At 33.3% G+C, this 16,306-nt stretch overlaps 3 protein-coding genes across 3 annotated transcripts; 2 read left to right on the top strand and 1 right to left on the bottom strand.

Moving 5' to 3' along the window:
- Positions 1-3,103: 3,103 nt before the first annotated feature.
- On the top strand, positions 3,104-4,477 carry LOC143913652 (uncharacterized). Its single transcript, XM_077433555.1, has 3 exons — positions 3,104-3,438; positions 3,517-3,702; positions 3,774-4,477. The coding sequence occupies exons 1-3, from the start codon at positions 3,111-3,113 to the stop codon at positions 4,076-4,078; spliced, it is 819 nt and encodes a 272-aa protein (XP_077289681.1). The 5' UTR covers positions 3,104-3,110; the 3' UTR covers positions 4,079-4,477.
- Positions 4,478-7,491: 3,014 nt separating this feature from the next.
- LOC143912597 (uncharacterized) lies at positions 7,492-9,709 on the bottom strand. Its single transcript, XM_077431889.1, has 4 exons — positions 9,520-9,709; positions 9,212-9,445; positions 7,891-9,069; positions 7,492-7,773 (listed from the first exon to the last, which is right to left on the bottom strand). Exons 1-4 carry the CDS (start codon positions 9,631-9,633, stop codon positions 7,492-7,494), a joined length of 1,809 nt encoding a protein of 602 aa, XP_077288015.1. The 5' UTR covers positions 9,634-9,709.
- A 1,598-nt stretch (positions 9,710-11,307) lies between these two features.
- LOC143912904 (transmembrane protein 256 homolog) lies at positions 11,308-14,967 on the top strand. Its single transcript, XM_077432354.1, has 3 exons — positions 11,308-11,523; positions 13,369-13,647; positions 13,718-14,967. Exons 1-3 carry the CDS (start codon positions 11,440-11,442, stop codon positions 13,859-13,861), a joined length of 507 nt encoding a protein of 168 aa, XP_077288480.1. The 5' UTR covers positions 11,308-11,439; the 3' UTR covers positions 13,862-14,967.
- Positions 14,968-16,306: the final 1,339 nt, after the last annotated feature.

Raw genomic sequence — 16,306 nt, 5'->3', positions numbered from 1 at the left:
TGACAATATCATGTGGGCACGATGTTGACTCATCGACTCAACGGGTTTACCGTACTCTTCTGTGTTTTCCCCAATATATAAATCGCATCTATGGTATAATTTCAAATTAAGCAATCTATTGGAAGATACTGTAAAATTATTCTTATTTATTTGTTACATTTCATACGACGCTAGAATTTACAGGATTTTATTTATTTTTATTATATGTTAAATCTTCTTGCAATTTTTAACGTTCTTTTACCATTTTTGTGTGTACATATGATATAGAATGTGGAAATTGATCGGATTATACTGGTTCCTCCTAACCATGACATCGCCTTCGACCCAAACCGATTTCCAACCCACAAACATGACATTGGAAGCCGCCATTCTCTCGGGAACCAATAATTTGGGGTTTGAGGTCGAAAACCCCGGACCTTGGAGTAGTTTGTTGGAAGATTGGGCCGTTGGAGCTTCAGATCATAGGCTAGTAATGGTCCGTACGCACCAAACCAACGACGATTTTGGGCCAACTTTTAAAACCAGTAGCGTACAAAATATCGAAATAAAAATTAAATAAAAAAATTGAAATTAAATATCAAAATTAAGCTAACGAGCGAGATTGAGCTAAAATTAGATCATCGTTGATGTTTTGAATTACAACAATGTTTTGAATTACGACAAAACGCATTACAACCAGAGAAATATTATAATTACGAGCGAAAAAAACCTTGTTATTGTTTCTTATAAGTCGTCACGATACACTACTGTGTTTCCCCCTTCGGAAATATTTAACCAACGAAGATTTTGGGCCAACTTTTAAAACCAGTAGCGTACAAAATATCGAAATAAAAATGAAATAAAAAAAATTTAAATTAAATATCAAAATTAAGCTAACGAGCGAGATTGAGCTAAAATTAGATCATCGTTGATGTTTTGAATTACAACAATGTTTTGAATTACGACGATATTTTTTTTATTTTTTATTTATTTATTTAACATATTAGCCACAGTGACATTACAGAGATCTCCAACGCGTCGCTGTGGCCGGTCATTCAGTAATAATAACATGATAACAGTAATAATAACTTATAATAATAACAATATTAACACAACATCATTAAAATCATAAAATCATAAAAAAAAGAAAAAACATAGATAAAGTAATAACAATCATTAATATTTATAATAGGCAAAATCAACCACTGGCATTCCTCAACAACCACTCAACCAGATTAGTATATGTATTTTATATTGAAGAGGTCAATTTCACCAGAAATCCTGTTAAGCAGATATATCGCTCTAGATATAGGAGCCGTTGACAACATATTTGTGCGAGCCACAGGAGGAACAAACAAATCACGATTTCTCAAGTCCCTGAATTTACAAGGTGCATTAAACCTAAATTCCTTTAGAACCTGACGATTGTGTATTATCCCATTCAACAGCTTAAAAAAGTGTCTTCCCAGTAACATATTCCGACGAGACTCCAATGAGTTGAAACCTAACGCCCCTAATAGGAATGCACTAGGATATAGCCAAGGATAATAACCACACTGTTTCAAATAAAGATATCTGAGAAACCGTTTTTGGATTCTCTCAATCTTCAATGAATGAGTTATATGGGTAGGATTCCATATAATAGAAGAAAATTCTAGAATACTACGTACTAAAGATTCATAAAGAATTTTAAGCACCAACGTACTCTGGAAAGGTTTGCTAACTCTTAGTAAGAATCCCAGCATTTTTATTGCACGCAAACAAATATTGTCTATGTGTCGTTTAAATTGAAAATTATTCGAGAACAAGACCCCCAAATCACAATATTCATCTACAAACTTTAATTCAACACCACTTAGGCGATATGGATAAATCAAGCGATTTGAAGATCTTGTCACATTGAGAACACAGCATTTTTGAATGCTAAAAAATAATTTATTATCGACAGACCAACTTGACAGCGCATCTAAGTCCAATTGGAGAAGGGCTGCGTCACTATGAGACTTAACTGTCTTAAAAAGCTTAAGGTCATCGGCGAATAAAAGATAGTCTGAATACTTAATTATTTTTGAGATGTCATTAATGTAAATTAAAAAGAATCATGCACAGAGTCGTCAAGCCAGGTTTCCGTTAGTACCAGGATGTCAGCACATTGAATAGCCGAGTTAGAACCTAATTCATCCAGTTTAGATTTAAGGCCTCGTACATTTTGATAGAAAATGCTTATATTATGCATTACAACCAGAGAAATATTATAATTACGAGCGAAAAAAACCTTGTTATTGTTTCTTATAAGTCGTCACGATTCACCAATGTGTTTCGCCGTCGATGAAATATTTAACAAAAAAAATGTCGGTGATTTGTCAAAGGGTTTTTTTTTCTTTCGTCGAAATAAAATTAATAATCACACATTATCCGATAAATTTTACCTCTGAGATGGATTTAATTATTTGATTTATTTCGACGAGAGAAACAATTGAAGACATTATCCGATAAAATTTACCTCTGAAATGATTTAATTAATTGATTTATTTCGACGAGAGAAACAATTGAAGACAAAAAAATTTCCTTTGATAAAACCGACAACGTCTCGGGTTGAAGCCATCAACTCGGTCACCCATACTTACACATGATATATGCTCAGTAGCTGCGCATTACGGGGAAGTAAAAATAATAATTCTTTGATTTTTTTTTCGATCTTAGGCGTATCTACGTAAGTCAAAACATCTTCGACAAACAAAAGTCGAGGATTATCTGTATGTGATTGTTGATGATCTAATTTTAGGTCAATCTCGAAAATTTATTTAAATTGGGCATGTTCTGTTTTAACTTTCAATATTTTATTTTAATTTTAATATATTGATTATAATTTTATTTTGATATTTGAATTTAATTTTAATATAATAATAATATTTTTAATTTTGATATTTAATTTCAATTTTTAAATTTAATTTTTATTTCGATATTTTGTACGCTACTGGTTTAATCCTGCTGGTTAAATCGTTGGACCAAATTCGTCGTTGGTTTGGTCCGTACGCAGCATAAGACAATTGCGCAATAGTGCAGTTTTATTTAGCCCTAACACGATCAAATTAATCGACAATTCTTATTCAAACAGGCAAGAGAGGATCATGAGATTGCCTAACACTCAAGGTTATTACATTTCGAACCGTGTTGATACTCCTACCACGTGGTCTGAAGAGTACCCCACACGGCCACCGAAAATTACAAATAGACCTCAATCTCCTTACAATTATCACAAACAGAAGCCTAACAATCCTCCTTTCATAAACGAAGGTCCTCCTGGAGCTCCGCCAAGGAAAGAAGTAACAGAAACTGATCTGTATCTGCTAGGAGCAATTGAGAAGCTCGTTTATAGGGTTGATTTTATGGAAAAACGATTAAAAAAAGCAGAAGAACTCATATATTACCTAATGGCTGGTAATAAAAAAAATCCAGGTACGTGTATTCTAAATTTCATATCGTCAATATGTAGTTAAGTTTGGATTGATTTCAATAACATGTTTCAAATTTTAGAACCCTGCCCTCGAAACTTTACAAGAGCCGGTTCCAATTGTTACTTTTTCGAATCAACTAAAGAACTCAATTGGAAATCAGCTAGTACTGCTTGCAAAGATAGAGGTTCAACTTTAGCAGAGATGGAAACTATCGAAGAAAATCAAGACATAGTTACTTTCATCCAGATTCACGCAAGCCTCAGAGGTAGTTAAATTATTTATTGGCTCATTTAAATGTACGCTATTCAGTTATAAACTTTCCCGGATTGTTTTTAGGAAAGGACTTTTGGACTGGCGGGCTTAATCCGGGTCTTCTCTGGATCTGGTCCAATTCTGCCAGACCAGTAGCCAACGGTGAAAAGAATGAGATGCAACTAATCAACAATGCCACAAATTTGCAAGAAAATCCCATGAATATCAAAGGAAACGGTCGATGTTTAAAACTCGCCTACAATCCAGCATTACGCACATATGCTTATTTGGGATACGATTGTTCTAAAACACAACACTTCATTTGTGAAATTCTAGACAAAAGTTTAAACAATGAAATACAAAGAATATCTAGAAAACTAAATTTATAAAATGAATATTACTAATATTCAATATTTTTCGTAATGTTAAATAAATAATGAGTGTAAAAAAATAGATATGTATAATTTATTTAATTGTAAAATAACACTAAAATGTATACGTATTAAGATTACAAGCGAGAAATAAAATAAAATTAAACAAACAGTTTTTTTAAAAATCCAAATTAATTATATCTACCCATGAACTTACATGTAGGATTCAATTTTCAAATCCAGAAGAGTACTTGTACATACATGTAGAATTGATTTTTAAACGAGCCGTAGGTATGGTTGGTCAAGCTGGGATAAAGTGTGTGTGGTATGCATGGGAAAGACCGGATGCGTGTTGTTATGGTCACTTGTTTGAGAACAAGCCCGAAGACATGTGTTAATAAATACATAGTTCTGACTTAATCTGCGTTTCACTTGGAATCCTTCACATCCGGATCCTATATACATATAATTTTTTATTTATTTTTTTTTTTTTTTTTGTGCCATCTTATCGATTCCCGATAAATCATCACCAGCGATATCGTTGCTCTTCAGATCATGTACGGGCACTACGGAATCATCACTCCGTCCCCAAAATTGTGAATTGGGCTTCTAAATCTCTCACATTCAGAACACCAATTCGTGAGGCTTTTTTCGCTTTAAACGCCTCTGCTGGTGAGTTGTGTCCAATAGCTGCAACGCTTCTATGTTAGGGTGACGGTGCAGTCTCAACTCGTGCCTCCCGGCGCATTCTCGGATGACTTCTTTTACTTTTTTGATTTTAAGGTCCTTGTGGATCTCTTCATTTGTGACGAAGCGATATGCATCGGTGATAATCCTCAAAAACTGGTTTTGACATCTTTGCATTTTTTCGATATTGGTATAAATGATTAAGTTGGCGAGTTTATGTTTAAATTTGGTATGCTGCAAAACGCCGCACCCGAACATTAGTTCGTTTTGGCGCATCGAGTAATAAATAAGCTTGGTTTAAAGCGCCGGACGAGTCTCATTGGCCAATACCACATGTCCCTTTCTCGAATTGAATTCTACATATATTCATATACATAAATACCCACTCATGCCCCCCCCCCCCCTTCCAAATGACGTCCCTGTCTGGGGAGATTCGAGGTCATCATTTGCCGCTTATACATAGAGGGATGAGTACCATTTGTCGAGGAGACTTAGTATTGTACAATCGAGGCTTTTTCTTGAATCTTTATTTTGAGTTTTGAATATAAATATTGAGTTAAAAAGGTTGGTCATTAATGGGAGCATGGCTTAAGTTTCCAATAACGCTTTATTTTTACACATGTGTGATGATTCCCTACAATTGTATCAAATTCATCATAATATGGGAGTACTACGACATGTTGAATGGTTCGGTGATTACATTGCAAATGTGAATTGCTAAAAGGATAACCGTCGCTACGAAAATCGCTCGCGCAGATCTCCTGTCGTACAGTAAAATCGCCGTACAGAAAACTGGCTAAATATTGCTCAAAATTGCCCAAATTTCGTAAATCAAAAAGCATTTTATGACCAATGTTTGGGCAGTGAGCCGTGCGAACGATTTTCGTAGCGGCAGTTATCCTGTAAGCGATTAACATTTGGGATGCAACCCGTTTACCGTTTGAATGCGCGTTGACAAATGTACGCACATAAAAGCACAATGTGGCAACTACAGACATAGACAACCACGCACACCGACGTTGCGCACAATGAAACGAAACATATAAGGGTGATAATTAGTTGAACTTTAGTTAACATATTTACTTTCATAATAATGAACTCAACAAATATATCGCACTAAAAATAAAGTATTCAACTTAAATGTACATATTTAGTCCAGTGGCGTGCGGTGACTTTTCAACCAGGGGGTGCTGTCCAAAAAACCATATTTTATTTTTTTTAATTTCATTTTATTCTTCGCTCTTTTTTACAAAATTCATCGATAACTACATCGTAAAAATTTTCAGTATTTTTTATCAATATTTTTTTTCTATTGATTAGGCAAAGATTTGTGAAAGTCATTAACATATTGGTCGCCTAGCCTAGAGATTTGGCTTCATGATATACATTACATACATATATAAATCGTCGTCTAATAATTTCTTTGCAGGAAAGTGAACTTTAATGTCATTAAAAGTCATGAAATGAACCTTGAATTACAGTTAGGTTACGTCTAGGCCGTATTAAAAATTATTTTAATGGTTCCTGGAATCATGTATCATGACTACATTCATTTAAGTGCTTTTAGACAAAATATTGACGATTCGATGTCAATTTTGGCTTCAACCCTTATTTTGTTGCAATATTTGTTGAAATTTTTACGAATTCTTCAAATTTATTTCTAAAATTACGATCTCGTCATATGCATTTCTAATCATAGAATGAGCACTGATAACATCAGTATTTTTTGATTGAAAGAGCTTTGAAACAAGGTTGAGAGGTTGAAGAATTTTATCAAGAAGCATGAGTAGGAGAAAAAATTCCAAACTTTCCATTTTTTTAGTCCCTTTGCTTCTGATTGGTCATCCTTCCTTTTAATTTTTAAAAATATTTCTGTAAGACATTTTAAGACATCTGTACATACATACATATATGGATGGAATCCAATCTGGACAACCAACAAGTAGCGCACAATCTCTTTAAAGTAACTGATGGTGAATTTTCCTTAAAAACTTACCATCTGTTAATGCTGACCTAAAATTTTATGAACTTGTAAATTTTATTGGTTTTCACGCCTCGTATAATTTTGTTTTATTGTTGTAGCACTGAAAATATATATAAAAGAATAAGAGATAATTCTCATCTATGTATGTATGTATATAAAATAAAAAGAGATGCAAATACACAGGTTGAAAAATAAGAGAGGTTCTTAAAAAAATAGTCACAAAGAAATTATAGAAATTAGTTGAAATTTAGTGAAAAAGGCGCGCCGCTTTGCAGCGCTTAGTTAAATCGGCGAATTCTAGTAAGAGACGGTCGATCTGTATTTTAATAATTATCCAGGTCTTGCCAGCAACGTATATGAATAGAATATTTAATCGATTCCGGCCAGGATCTGAACCCACAACCTCTTTACTAGTAAACAATAGCTTAACATATCTTAAAATTCAAAGGGGTGCGGCTCACTGAAAAGGTTAAGAACCACTGCTTTAGATTAATAAAGATATAAATAGATTATATTCATATAGATATTTACATTATATTCTTATTACATTATATTTATATTATATTCATATATATTCATATAGATATTTGATATTATATATAGTAGATATTTACTCTTAAATACTGGCAAGTTAAGAATTTTTGAGTAAAACTGCAAATTTGTTAATAGGTGAAATCATTAGAGATTTCCAATTCTACCTTACAGTATGAGATATCGAATAAGGGCATTTTTGCTAGAATTATAGCTGAGATCAAATTTTCTAAGGTTTTTCTCCAGAGTTATGTCTCATATGTCTCAAAATGTCACAATTGTGTGGCTTTACCTCAGTATGAATATTCTTGGGCACATCAAGATTAGATTCGTGAGAAAATGATCTTGAATAAATATCACACTTGTGTGGCCCTTCCCCAGCATGAATATTCTTGTGTGCAACAAAGTCATATTTGTGAGAAAATGATCCCGAACAAATATCACATTTGTGTGGCTTGCATCCAGTGTGAGAGTTCAAATGCGTTGCAAGTAATGATTTTTGAATGAATGCCTTTAAACAAAATTCACATTTGTATGGCTTTATCCCAGTATGAATACTCATATGTACAACAAGGTTGGATTTGTGAGAAAACGATCTTGAACAAATATCACATTTGTATGACTTTACCCCAGTATGAATATTCTTGTGTGCAACAAGGTTATATTTATGAGAAAATGACCTTGAACAAATATCACATTTATGTGTCTTGTCTCCAGTGTGAGTTTTCAAATGCCTTGTAAGTAAATTTTTTTGAATAAATGATTTTAAACAAATGTTACATTTGAACGGCTTTTCTTCAGAGTGGTATTTCATGTGTCTCACAAGGTAATATTTTTGGACAAATGATTTTAGACAAATGTCACATTTGTGTGCCTTTAGCCCAATATGAGTATGCTTGTGTTCAACAAGGCTATATTTGTGAGCAAATGATTTCGAACAAATATCACATTTATGTGTCTTGTCGACAGTGTGAGACTTTGAATGCCTTGCAAGTGATGATTTTTTAATAAATGATTTTAAACATGTCTCACATTTGAATGGTTTTTCTTTAGAGTGGAATCTCATATGTCTTACAAGAAAATATTTTTGAAAAAATGATTTTAGACAAATGTCACATTTGTGTGGCTTGTATCCAGTGTGATGGTTCAAATGTGTTGCAAGTGAAGACTTTTGAGTGAATGATTTTAAACAAATGTTACATTTGTGAGGCTTTACCCCACTGTGAATATTCATATGTATGATGAGGTAAGACTTTGTATTGAAAGATTTTAAACAAATATCACATTTGAACGATTTTTCCCCAAAGTGGAGACTCAAATGTCTCACACGGCTATTTTTTTGGGTGAATGATTTTAAACAAATATCACATTTGTGTGGTCTTACTCCTGTGTGAATACTCATATGTAGACCGAGGTCAAATTTTGTATTGAATGATTTTAAACAAATATTACATTTGACCAGTTTTTCTCCACAGTGACGCTTCTTATGTCTCAAAAGGTAACGTTTTAGAACAAAAGATTTTAAACAAACGTCACATTTGTGTGATTTTACCCCACTATGAATACTCATGTGTAAACCAAGGTCAAATTTTACATTGAATGATTTTAAACAAATATCACATTTGAACGGTTTTTCTCCAGAGTGGCGGTTCATATGTCTCACAAAGTGATATTTTTTAATGAATGACTTTGAACATATATCACAGTTAAACATATATTGAGTATTAGATGTTGTCTGTGTCAATTCTTTGCTGGTATTCTTCATTTCTGGTTTGTTGTCGTCTGAAGCGATTTTTCCTTTGTATGTCTACAAAATAAGCAAAACGTTAGTTCATTAATTATAAAACTTAAAATTTATAGTATGGTTTGATTAGTTATGTTTACAGATGAATTTAAAACCACTATAATTAAATTTATGTTTTGTTTGGAATCAAATCATGTTAACTTACCTCGCCATTGTTTAGTGAACCAGAAATTTTTGGTGGTAAATCAGCATCCAACTCGCCTTCCCATATTAAATCTTCCAGCAAAACTTCCTCCGGTTTGACATCCAAAGACTTGTCTGATCTCATCCTCGACGTTTCGTCACTCCGAAGACAAGCGTTTCGAAAGGTGTCAAGCAATTCCAAATTGTTGACACACGAATGGCATATCATATCTGGCATATGGTCACCTTTCAAAACCTACAAATGACAAGAATAATAATGATTGCGAGGGTTAATGAGTTGGTAATAGCAATGAGTTATGTATAACTAACCCGCAGACGACTGCAGGTCCAAATGCGTTGCACCAAATGCTGTGAATGACGATCGTCGTGGATGGAGACGAGAGCCTCTGGTGAAGCAAAGCACAGGCAAAGTCTGCACTCCATCGTTACGTGGACAGGAGAAGCACTGTGGATGTCTGAAGAATGGAGATTGGAGCTGTCACATCGCCGAATCAGCCGTTTGTGTACGCAAACTTGTAGACCAGTGGGCCAATTTATCCGTTTTCTAATTGAAGAATCGAAGAACTTAAAAATCCTTTATAATTTTAGAACATTTATTAGAATTTTAAATAATCATACTTATTACACATTATTGAAATTCAAATAACATTAATCTTGATATATGTCACAAGAATCATATTTTGGTTCGGTGATTATTCCTCAAAAAGCGATCTCGCGCAAGTCACTAAAATCTCGGTAAACGGACTACTAGTCATATGTGAACCAGTCACAGGACAACCGGTCGCTCTAGATCGGTCACACGTGATCACCCCGTCACACTAAAACTGGTCACACCCGAAAATTGGTCACGAAAAAACTGGTCACACCCAAAAATTCGACCAATTTTTAATTTTTGGGTGTGACCAGTTTTTTCGTGACCAATTTTCGGGTGTGACCAGTTTTCTCGTGACCAGTTTTAGTGTGACGGGTTATCACGTATGACCGATCTAGAGCGACCGGTTGTCCTGTGACCGGTTCACATTTGACTAGTAATCACCGAACCAAAATCTCGATCACGAAACATCTCATCATCAACAAATACTTATTTTTACGATATTTGGGCAGTTTTCCTACGCAACGAATTTTCATGCGACAGGAGACCGCGCGAGGGATTTTCGTAGCAGTGGTTATCATGGTAGCGATTCAATTTTGGGATGTAATCACCGAAGTGAATATTTTGGCATTAATATTTTTGGCTTTTTCTAAATCTAAAATATTTTTTTTTAATATGTATAGGTAGAAACCATTCATTCTTTCTTTCAATTAACTATAGCTTCAATTATTTTAAATATGTGGATGCTTCACACACTGGGGCATATTACACTATCAATATTATCACACGATCTACACCTATCGCGATCCGTATTGATAGTGTAATAGCCTATTACACTGGCTATTTTTTGTTCATAACCAAGCATCAACGTTTCACTAATATATATTGAAAATTGAATTACAAGAAATCTTATTGGGGGTATTACACTATCAACACGGATTGTGATTCTAGTATCGTGGATTTCAAAACAGCCCGGATACACTACTGATTATCACAATACTAACCTATTACTAATAGGTAACGTGTTGATAGTGTAATACCCCCAATAAGATTTCTTTTAATTCAATTTTCAATATATATTAGTGAAATGTTGAAGCTGGGTTATGAATAAAAAATAACTATTCCCAAGCTAACATTTCATTAAAAAAAGTTTTTCAGTATCAAAGTTTTTCAATCAGAACATTTTTCCGATAAACGGACTATTGCAATCGCGCGCACGACAATCGTTGCCACAAAAATCGCGAATATGGAATATCTGACACTCAAGTTGTCATTAGTACAATATTTCGCGTGACTATCTTTATATTGATATAGTTTTTGGGTGCCAGATGTTCCGTGATCGAGATTTTAATGACGTGATATTTGTAGAATATTTGCAGAATAATCACCGAACCCATTTTTCCAATTTCAAAAAGTACTGCTGATACATAGAATATGCATTGAAATTTGATCATTACGATATTTTACATTGACAGACCTGGCGACATTTTGTTATCGTTATCAACAGTTGGTCACTCTGACATTGACCGAGCTGAGCCGGTTTGTCATTTGATCTCTCGCGACTGCTTTTTTGTGATCGGTGACTAGTTTTCGTATTATCGCTGATCTTCTTATCGTCTTATTGGTAATCGAGCACAATGGGCTACCTGGCAGACTCAGTCAACTACGTCATATTCACCAATCCGGTCTCCACCGGCTTGGGACAGATAATCAAGAAAACCGTCAGTTACTTGCAATTTAGTTGTACCCTACCCTTTCGTTACTCAAAATTTAATTACCAAATAAAACGCGCCTCAAATAACAAACAAAAATATTTCGTATGCCGTTTTTTCTTTATTTTTATGAAAACATTTGTAATAATAAAAAAAAACAGTATATTAACGAGTTTCATCATTGTTTCATCATGACGAACAATGCAACCATATCAACACTAAATGTGAGGTATTTTTACAACCCTCTTCTATATCATTATATCTCCTTTATAATATAATGTAAATTGCACCATTTATTAGGCTATTACGTATTTGCCTTTATTGTTTTTTTACTTAATGTATTATGCCATATAAACCATAAATAATAAGCGAATAGAATTAGTTATTGTTTATATGCGTATATTTAGGATAAGATGAGGATAATTATATATGTTTTTAAGTTATGTGACAAAACCAGGAAATTTTTGTCAAATTAATGTTTCTAAATGCTTGAGCTATTAAAAACGTTAATGAACTTCAGAAAATCGTGGATGCACATTTATGAAAATAAAAAAATGGTAAAATCGGTACGAATTTATACAAGTCAACAGTACAAGGAAGATGAGATAAAGAGACGAATGAAATACATTTAAATGAAGAAAGATTTTGATCAATGTGTTTTGGCAGTAATGACTAGTCACCGGAGCCTGAGGGGGCCGTGTATTATTCAAAGGTTGTAAATGCATTGTTAAAGGTTTGCCGAACAATAGATAGCACTGTGACTATCCTACCTCTAGTAATGACATATGGATTTGATATTTGGATATTTTATTATAAAATTTTGCATATAATCTAATGGACGCAAGGAGTATTGATTTTGATTTTTAAATGCTTTTTATTATTACGAAATTATGTTCACAATACATCTTATATATATTTTAATAGCTACTGATCTACTGATCATTTTCTATTTTACAATTTTATTTTATTTGGTTAGTAATCATAGTATTATATTATTCTAATGTTAATGTACAGCATAATAGCTCAAAAACCTATTTACACTACGCAAGGAGTATAACAAGGATAGATGGCAAATGAAATACATGCATAGGTGAGAAGTATGATTGGAGTAACTGACATAATTCAGTGAAATAGGAATGGGTTAATGAGGCTAGTATATATATAGGTATACCAATGAGATATACAAAGTAAGGAAAATGTGTTGGGTCAAGTAGGTGAATTACTCCAAGAAGATTTGAGCTGAAAAGGCCTTCATTTAGCAGTAGTTAGATGAAATAAGGAGAATGTGTTGATGAGTTGATCAGAGAAGAGCTGAGCTAAAAAAAGTCTTCACCTAGCAGTGGATAATAATCGACTACAAATGGTTATCATGATGATTGGAGTAATTGATTTAATGAAGAGATTAAAATGAAAACGGGTGGGTCATTGGTAGTCTTCAGCGTTAGCTGGATTCTCGTCAAATAACAATAGACCGCTCCATTCGTATACAAATCAAGAGAGAAAAAAAAGTTGTTTGACAATAGTGAATCATTTTTGTGTCAAAAGCATCATCCCAATGCTGATCTTTCGTCATTAGACTAGTACTAAGACCACAAATGAGATGGATAGACACAGTAAGGAAAATTGTAGGCGAGTTGTTCAGAGAAGAGTTGATCTGAAAAGGTCCTCATCTAGCAGCAGATAACGAACAACTACAAATGGTGATGATGATGATGATATTAATGAACTTATTTTCCAACATAATCACAAATGCAACGATGCATTTCTATACAGTTCATTAACAAAAAACAATAAAATGCTTGTTTCTTAAAGCTATAACCGTAGTATATATAAATTTATTTTATTTTATTTCAGGGTTTAATCGGATCTAAGTCTAATATGGAGATGCCGTCTACGGTTCAAATTTATAATTATGAACCGTTGCACAAATTGGCCAAAGCATCCGGACCTTTCGTAAGAATCGCCGGATTGATGGGGGCATCTGCCGTAGTCCTTGGGGCGTATGGCGCTCATAAGGCATACCCAGAGGAGAACAAGGAAGAGATGAAACGTATTTATGAGACGGCTAATAAATTCCACTTCATACATAGTGTAGCATTACTCGGCGTGCCAATGTGCAGAAAACCAGTTATTGTAAGTATAATATAATATAATCTTGCATATCGTATTGTATATGGAAATTAAATGTATGTATTTGTTTTAGAGCGGTACACTGTTGTCGCTAGGAATTGTAATGTTCTGTGGTTCTTGCTACTATACGGCGTTTACTGGTGATCGTCGTTTTAGAAGACTTGCACCGATTGGGGGAACTTGTTTTATATTGGGTTGGCTTGCGATGATCTTGTAGATCCTACATAGTTTATTTATTTCATAAGACTTCATAAAAATTTTCATTCACTACATATGTATGCATATGTATGTATACATTTTTGACCATTTATTTCAATGTAATATGCATATGTTGCATGCTTTGTTGATTGTGATATACATATATTACAAACTAGTTTATATAATACATATGTGCGTATAAACTTTTATTAAGTTTTTTTTTATTATATGTATATACATATGTACATATGGGGTGACCGTGAAAAAGTTGAAAATGTTCGTTTACCATGCATACATATGAAAAAAGGTTAGTATATATATCAGTGGCGTGCGGGAAAAGTCTCTCTCCCCCCGTCGTACATCCTCACTTAATTTGCGAGAGTAGGATACAACAGGAATAAGAGGAACAGGCTTTTCCTCCCGTATCCTGCGCGCGCACACATTAAACAAGGCTGTATGACAAAAAAAGAGAGATAATTTCACCGCATGCCACTCATATATATTATATATACATAGTACCGTTTACAATGAACCCTTTTTTTTTTGATCTGGATTTTCGATCTTTGCCTTCCGATATTTGCTATTTCGACCTTTTCACTTTCGGTGTTGTGAGGTAGACCCGTACATATGTATGTATATATTTCTATAAGGGGTTTCATTTTAATGTTATTAACTCATGAGTTAAGTAAATGTTACCAATGATTATCAATTTAAATTGTAAACTAATTACAACTGAGCTATTAAACATATGTATTTTCCGATATTATCAGATATATTTATACACCGTTGGTTGTGTTGCTTTATGAGCTGTATTTTTTTTGTTATTATTATATTTAGAAATTTTTATTAAAATATTTTTAAAATCTCTTAATTGTTTAACGGCTATTTTATCCTTATATCCCCATACAGTTTCAGAAAAGTTTTCAAAATTATATTTTATACTTGAATATGTAGAAAAAAATCGTATACATAGAATTCTATAATTTATTTTTGATATCTATCTCTTGATAATATGCAACAATAGCACCTGATAATACAATAATAATTGTGCTGAATTTAATTTATTTTTAGATATGATATACAATAGATTTTAGATTCTGGAAAATAGACTGCATCAGTGATGGCAATTATTCGTATTTGATTTATTTTTCATTTTGTTTTATTAAAATTTTCATTTTAACCGCACTGTGAAACAGACCTATCTGCTCAGTTCATGTTTGCAACGAGAGTGGTTCACCAATACACAAATTTATGTACATGGATCTGAAACGGTGTTTTTATCTTTGTCTTTCTCATTAATGACATTAGAGAACAAACTAACAAGCATAAGGACCTGATATATACGTCGCAGCGGCCGAGAGATTTTTGATATTATCTGCTAATCGACAAATGGGTTAAAGGTAAACCCATTAAACAATCATGTTTGTTTACAATCTTAAGGTCGGTTGATTTTGGCTGCAGTAAATGCGAACGGTAATTAATTAATCTATTGTTTTGATGAACTTCTGTTTGATCTTGTGATGGATTTTATCCTAATACTTTAAAATAGAACGACTAATTTGCTTCTACGAAACTACTTTTAAAGTAATGTGGTCAACCAATCTAATATTGGTTTTATCTGACCATCAAATTATTAAATGTAAAAACGTTGAAAAAATACGAATATCATTACAATATTCGATTAGGTGTATTATTTTATGCATGACAAACCAGAGAAATGTAATATTAATAGAAGTGGCTTTAGGTGTTATATTGTTGTCAAGTGACATTCTGTCCACGGACAGATCTAAATAATTTTAGCATCAGTCGTATTTGACGCTTGGTGCTCAACCTATGTCCAATAAAAACTTCTCTGTTTGTTTATATTACTCGCAAGATGGGCAAGCATCGGTAAAAATTGCACGATACACTCAAAAACACAATAAACAACTCTAACCATTCGCATGATATCGAATCCACTGAAGTCCTCTGATTCTTGTTGCCAAAAATTCGAAATATATTTTTATTCGAACCTATGTAGGTGTGGCAGATGCAATGAGATCTCATGCTGATTATCTGTGTAATGAACAATGAACGGATGAGAAAATGTTGGTAGGTCCATTTTATAATCCCTAACAAGCCAATAAGAGGCTTGTAAAAATGAACAATTTCTCATTGGTACAGACTCTAGTAGCAAAAAAATATCGGTCATCGCAGTGACATCTCTATGATACAGGTGGGTAGTCGGTATGGTATTAGACTATAATAATTTCATCGCTCAATTTAGTTATTTTACCTTTATATAATTTATTTATTTCTTGTAATATGCTATGTAGGTAATAAGACCTAAATAAAATATTATTTTTTAAATATTTTTTAGGCATCAAATGAATTGATCCCGGAGATTGATAAGAAAGGAGTTATCATAATGAGGAATCATTTTCATTGCTGTAAAAAGGATTTCATAGCCTCTTATGAAACGGGC

Source organism: Arctopsyche grandis, chromosome 6 (genome assembly GCF_051622035.1).
Source record: "Arctopsyche grandis isolate Sample6627 chromosome 6, ASM5162203v2, whole genome shotgun sequence".
Lineage (NCBI taxonomy): Eukaryota > Metazoa > Arthropoda > Insecta > Trichoptera > Hydropsychidae > Arctopsyche > Arctopsyche grandis.
Note: the sequence above shows the minus strand (reverse complement) of the source record. Positions and strands in the feature narration are given on the sequence as shown.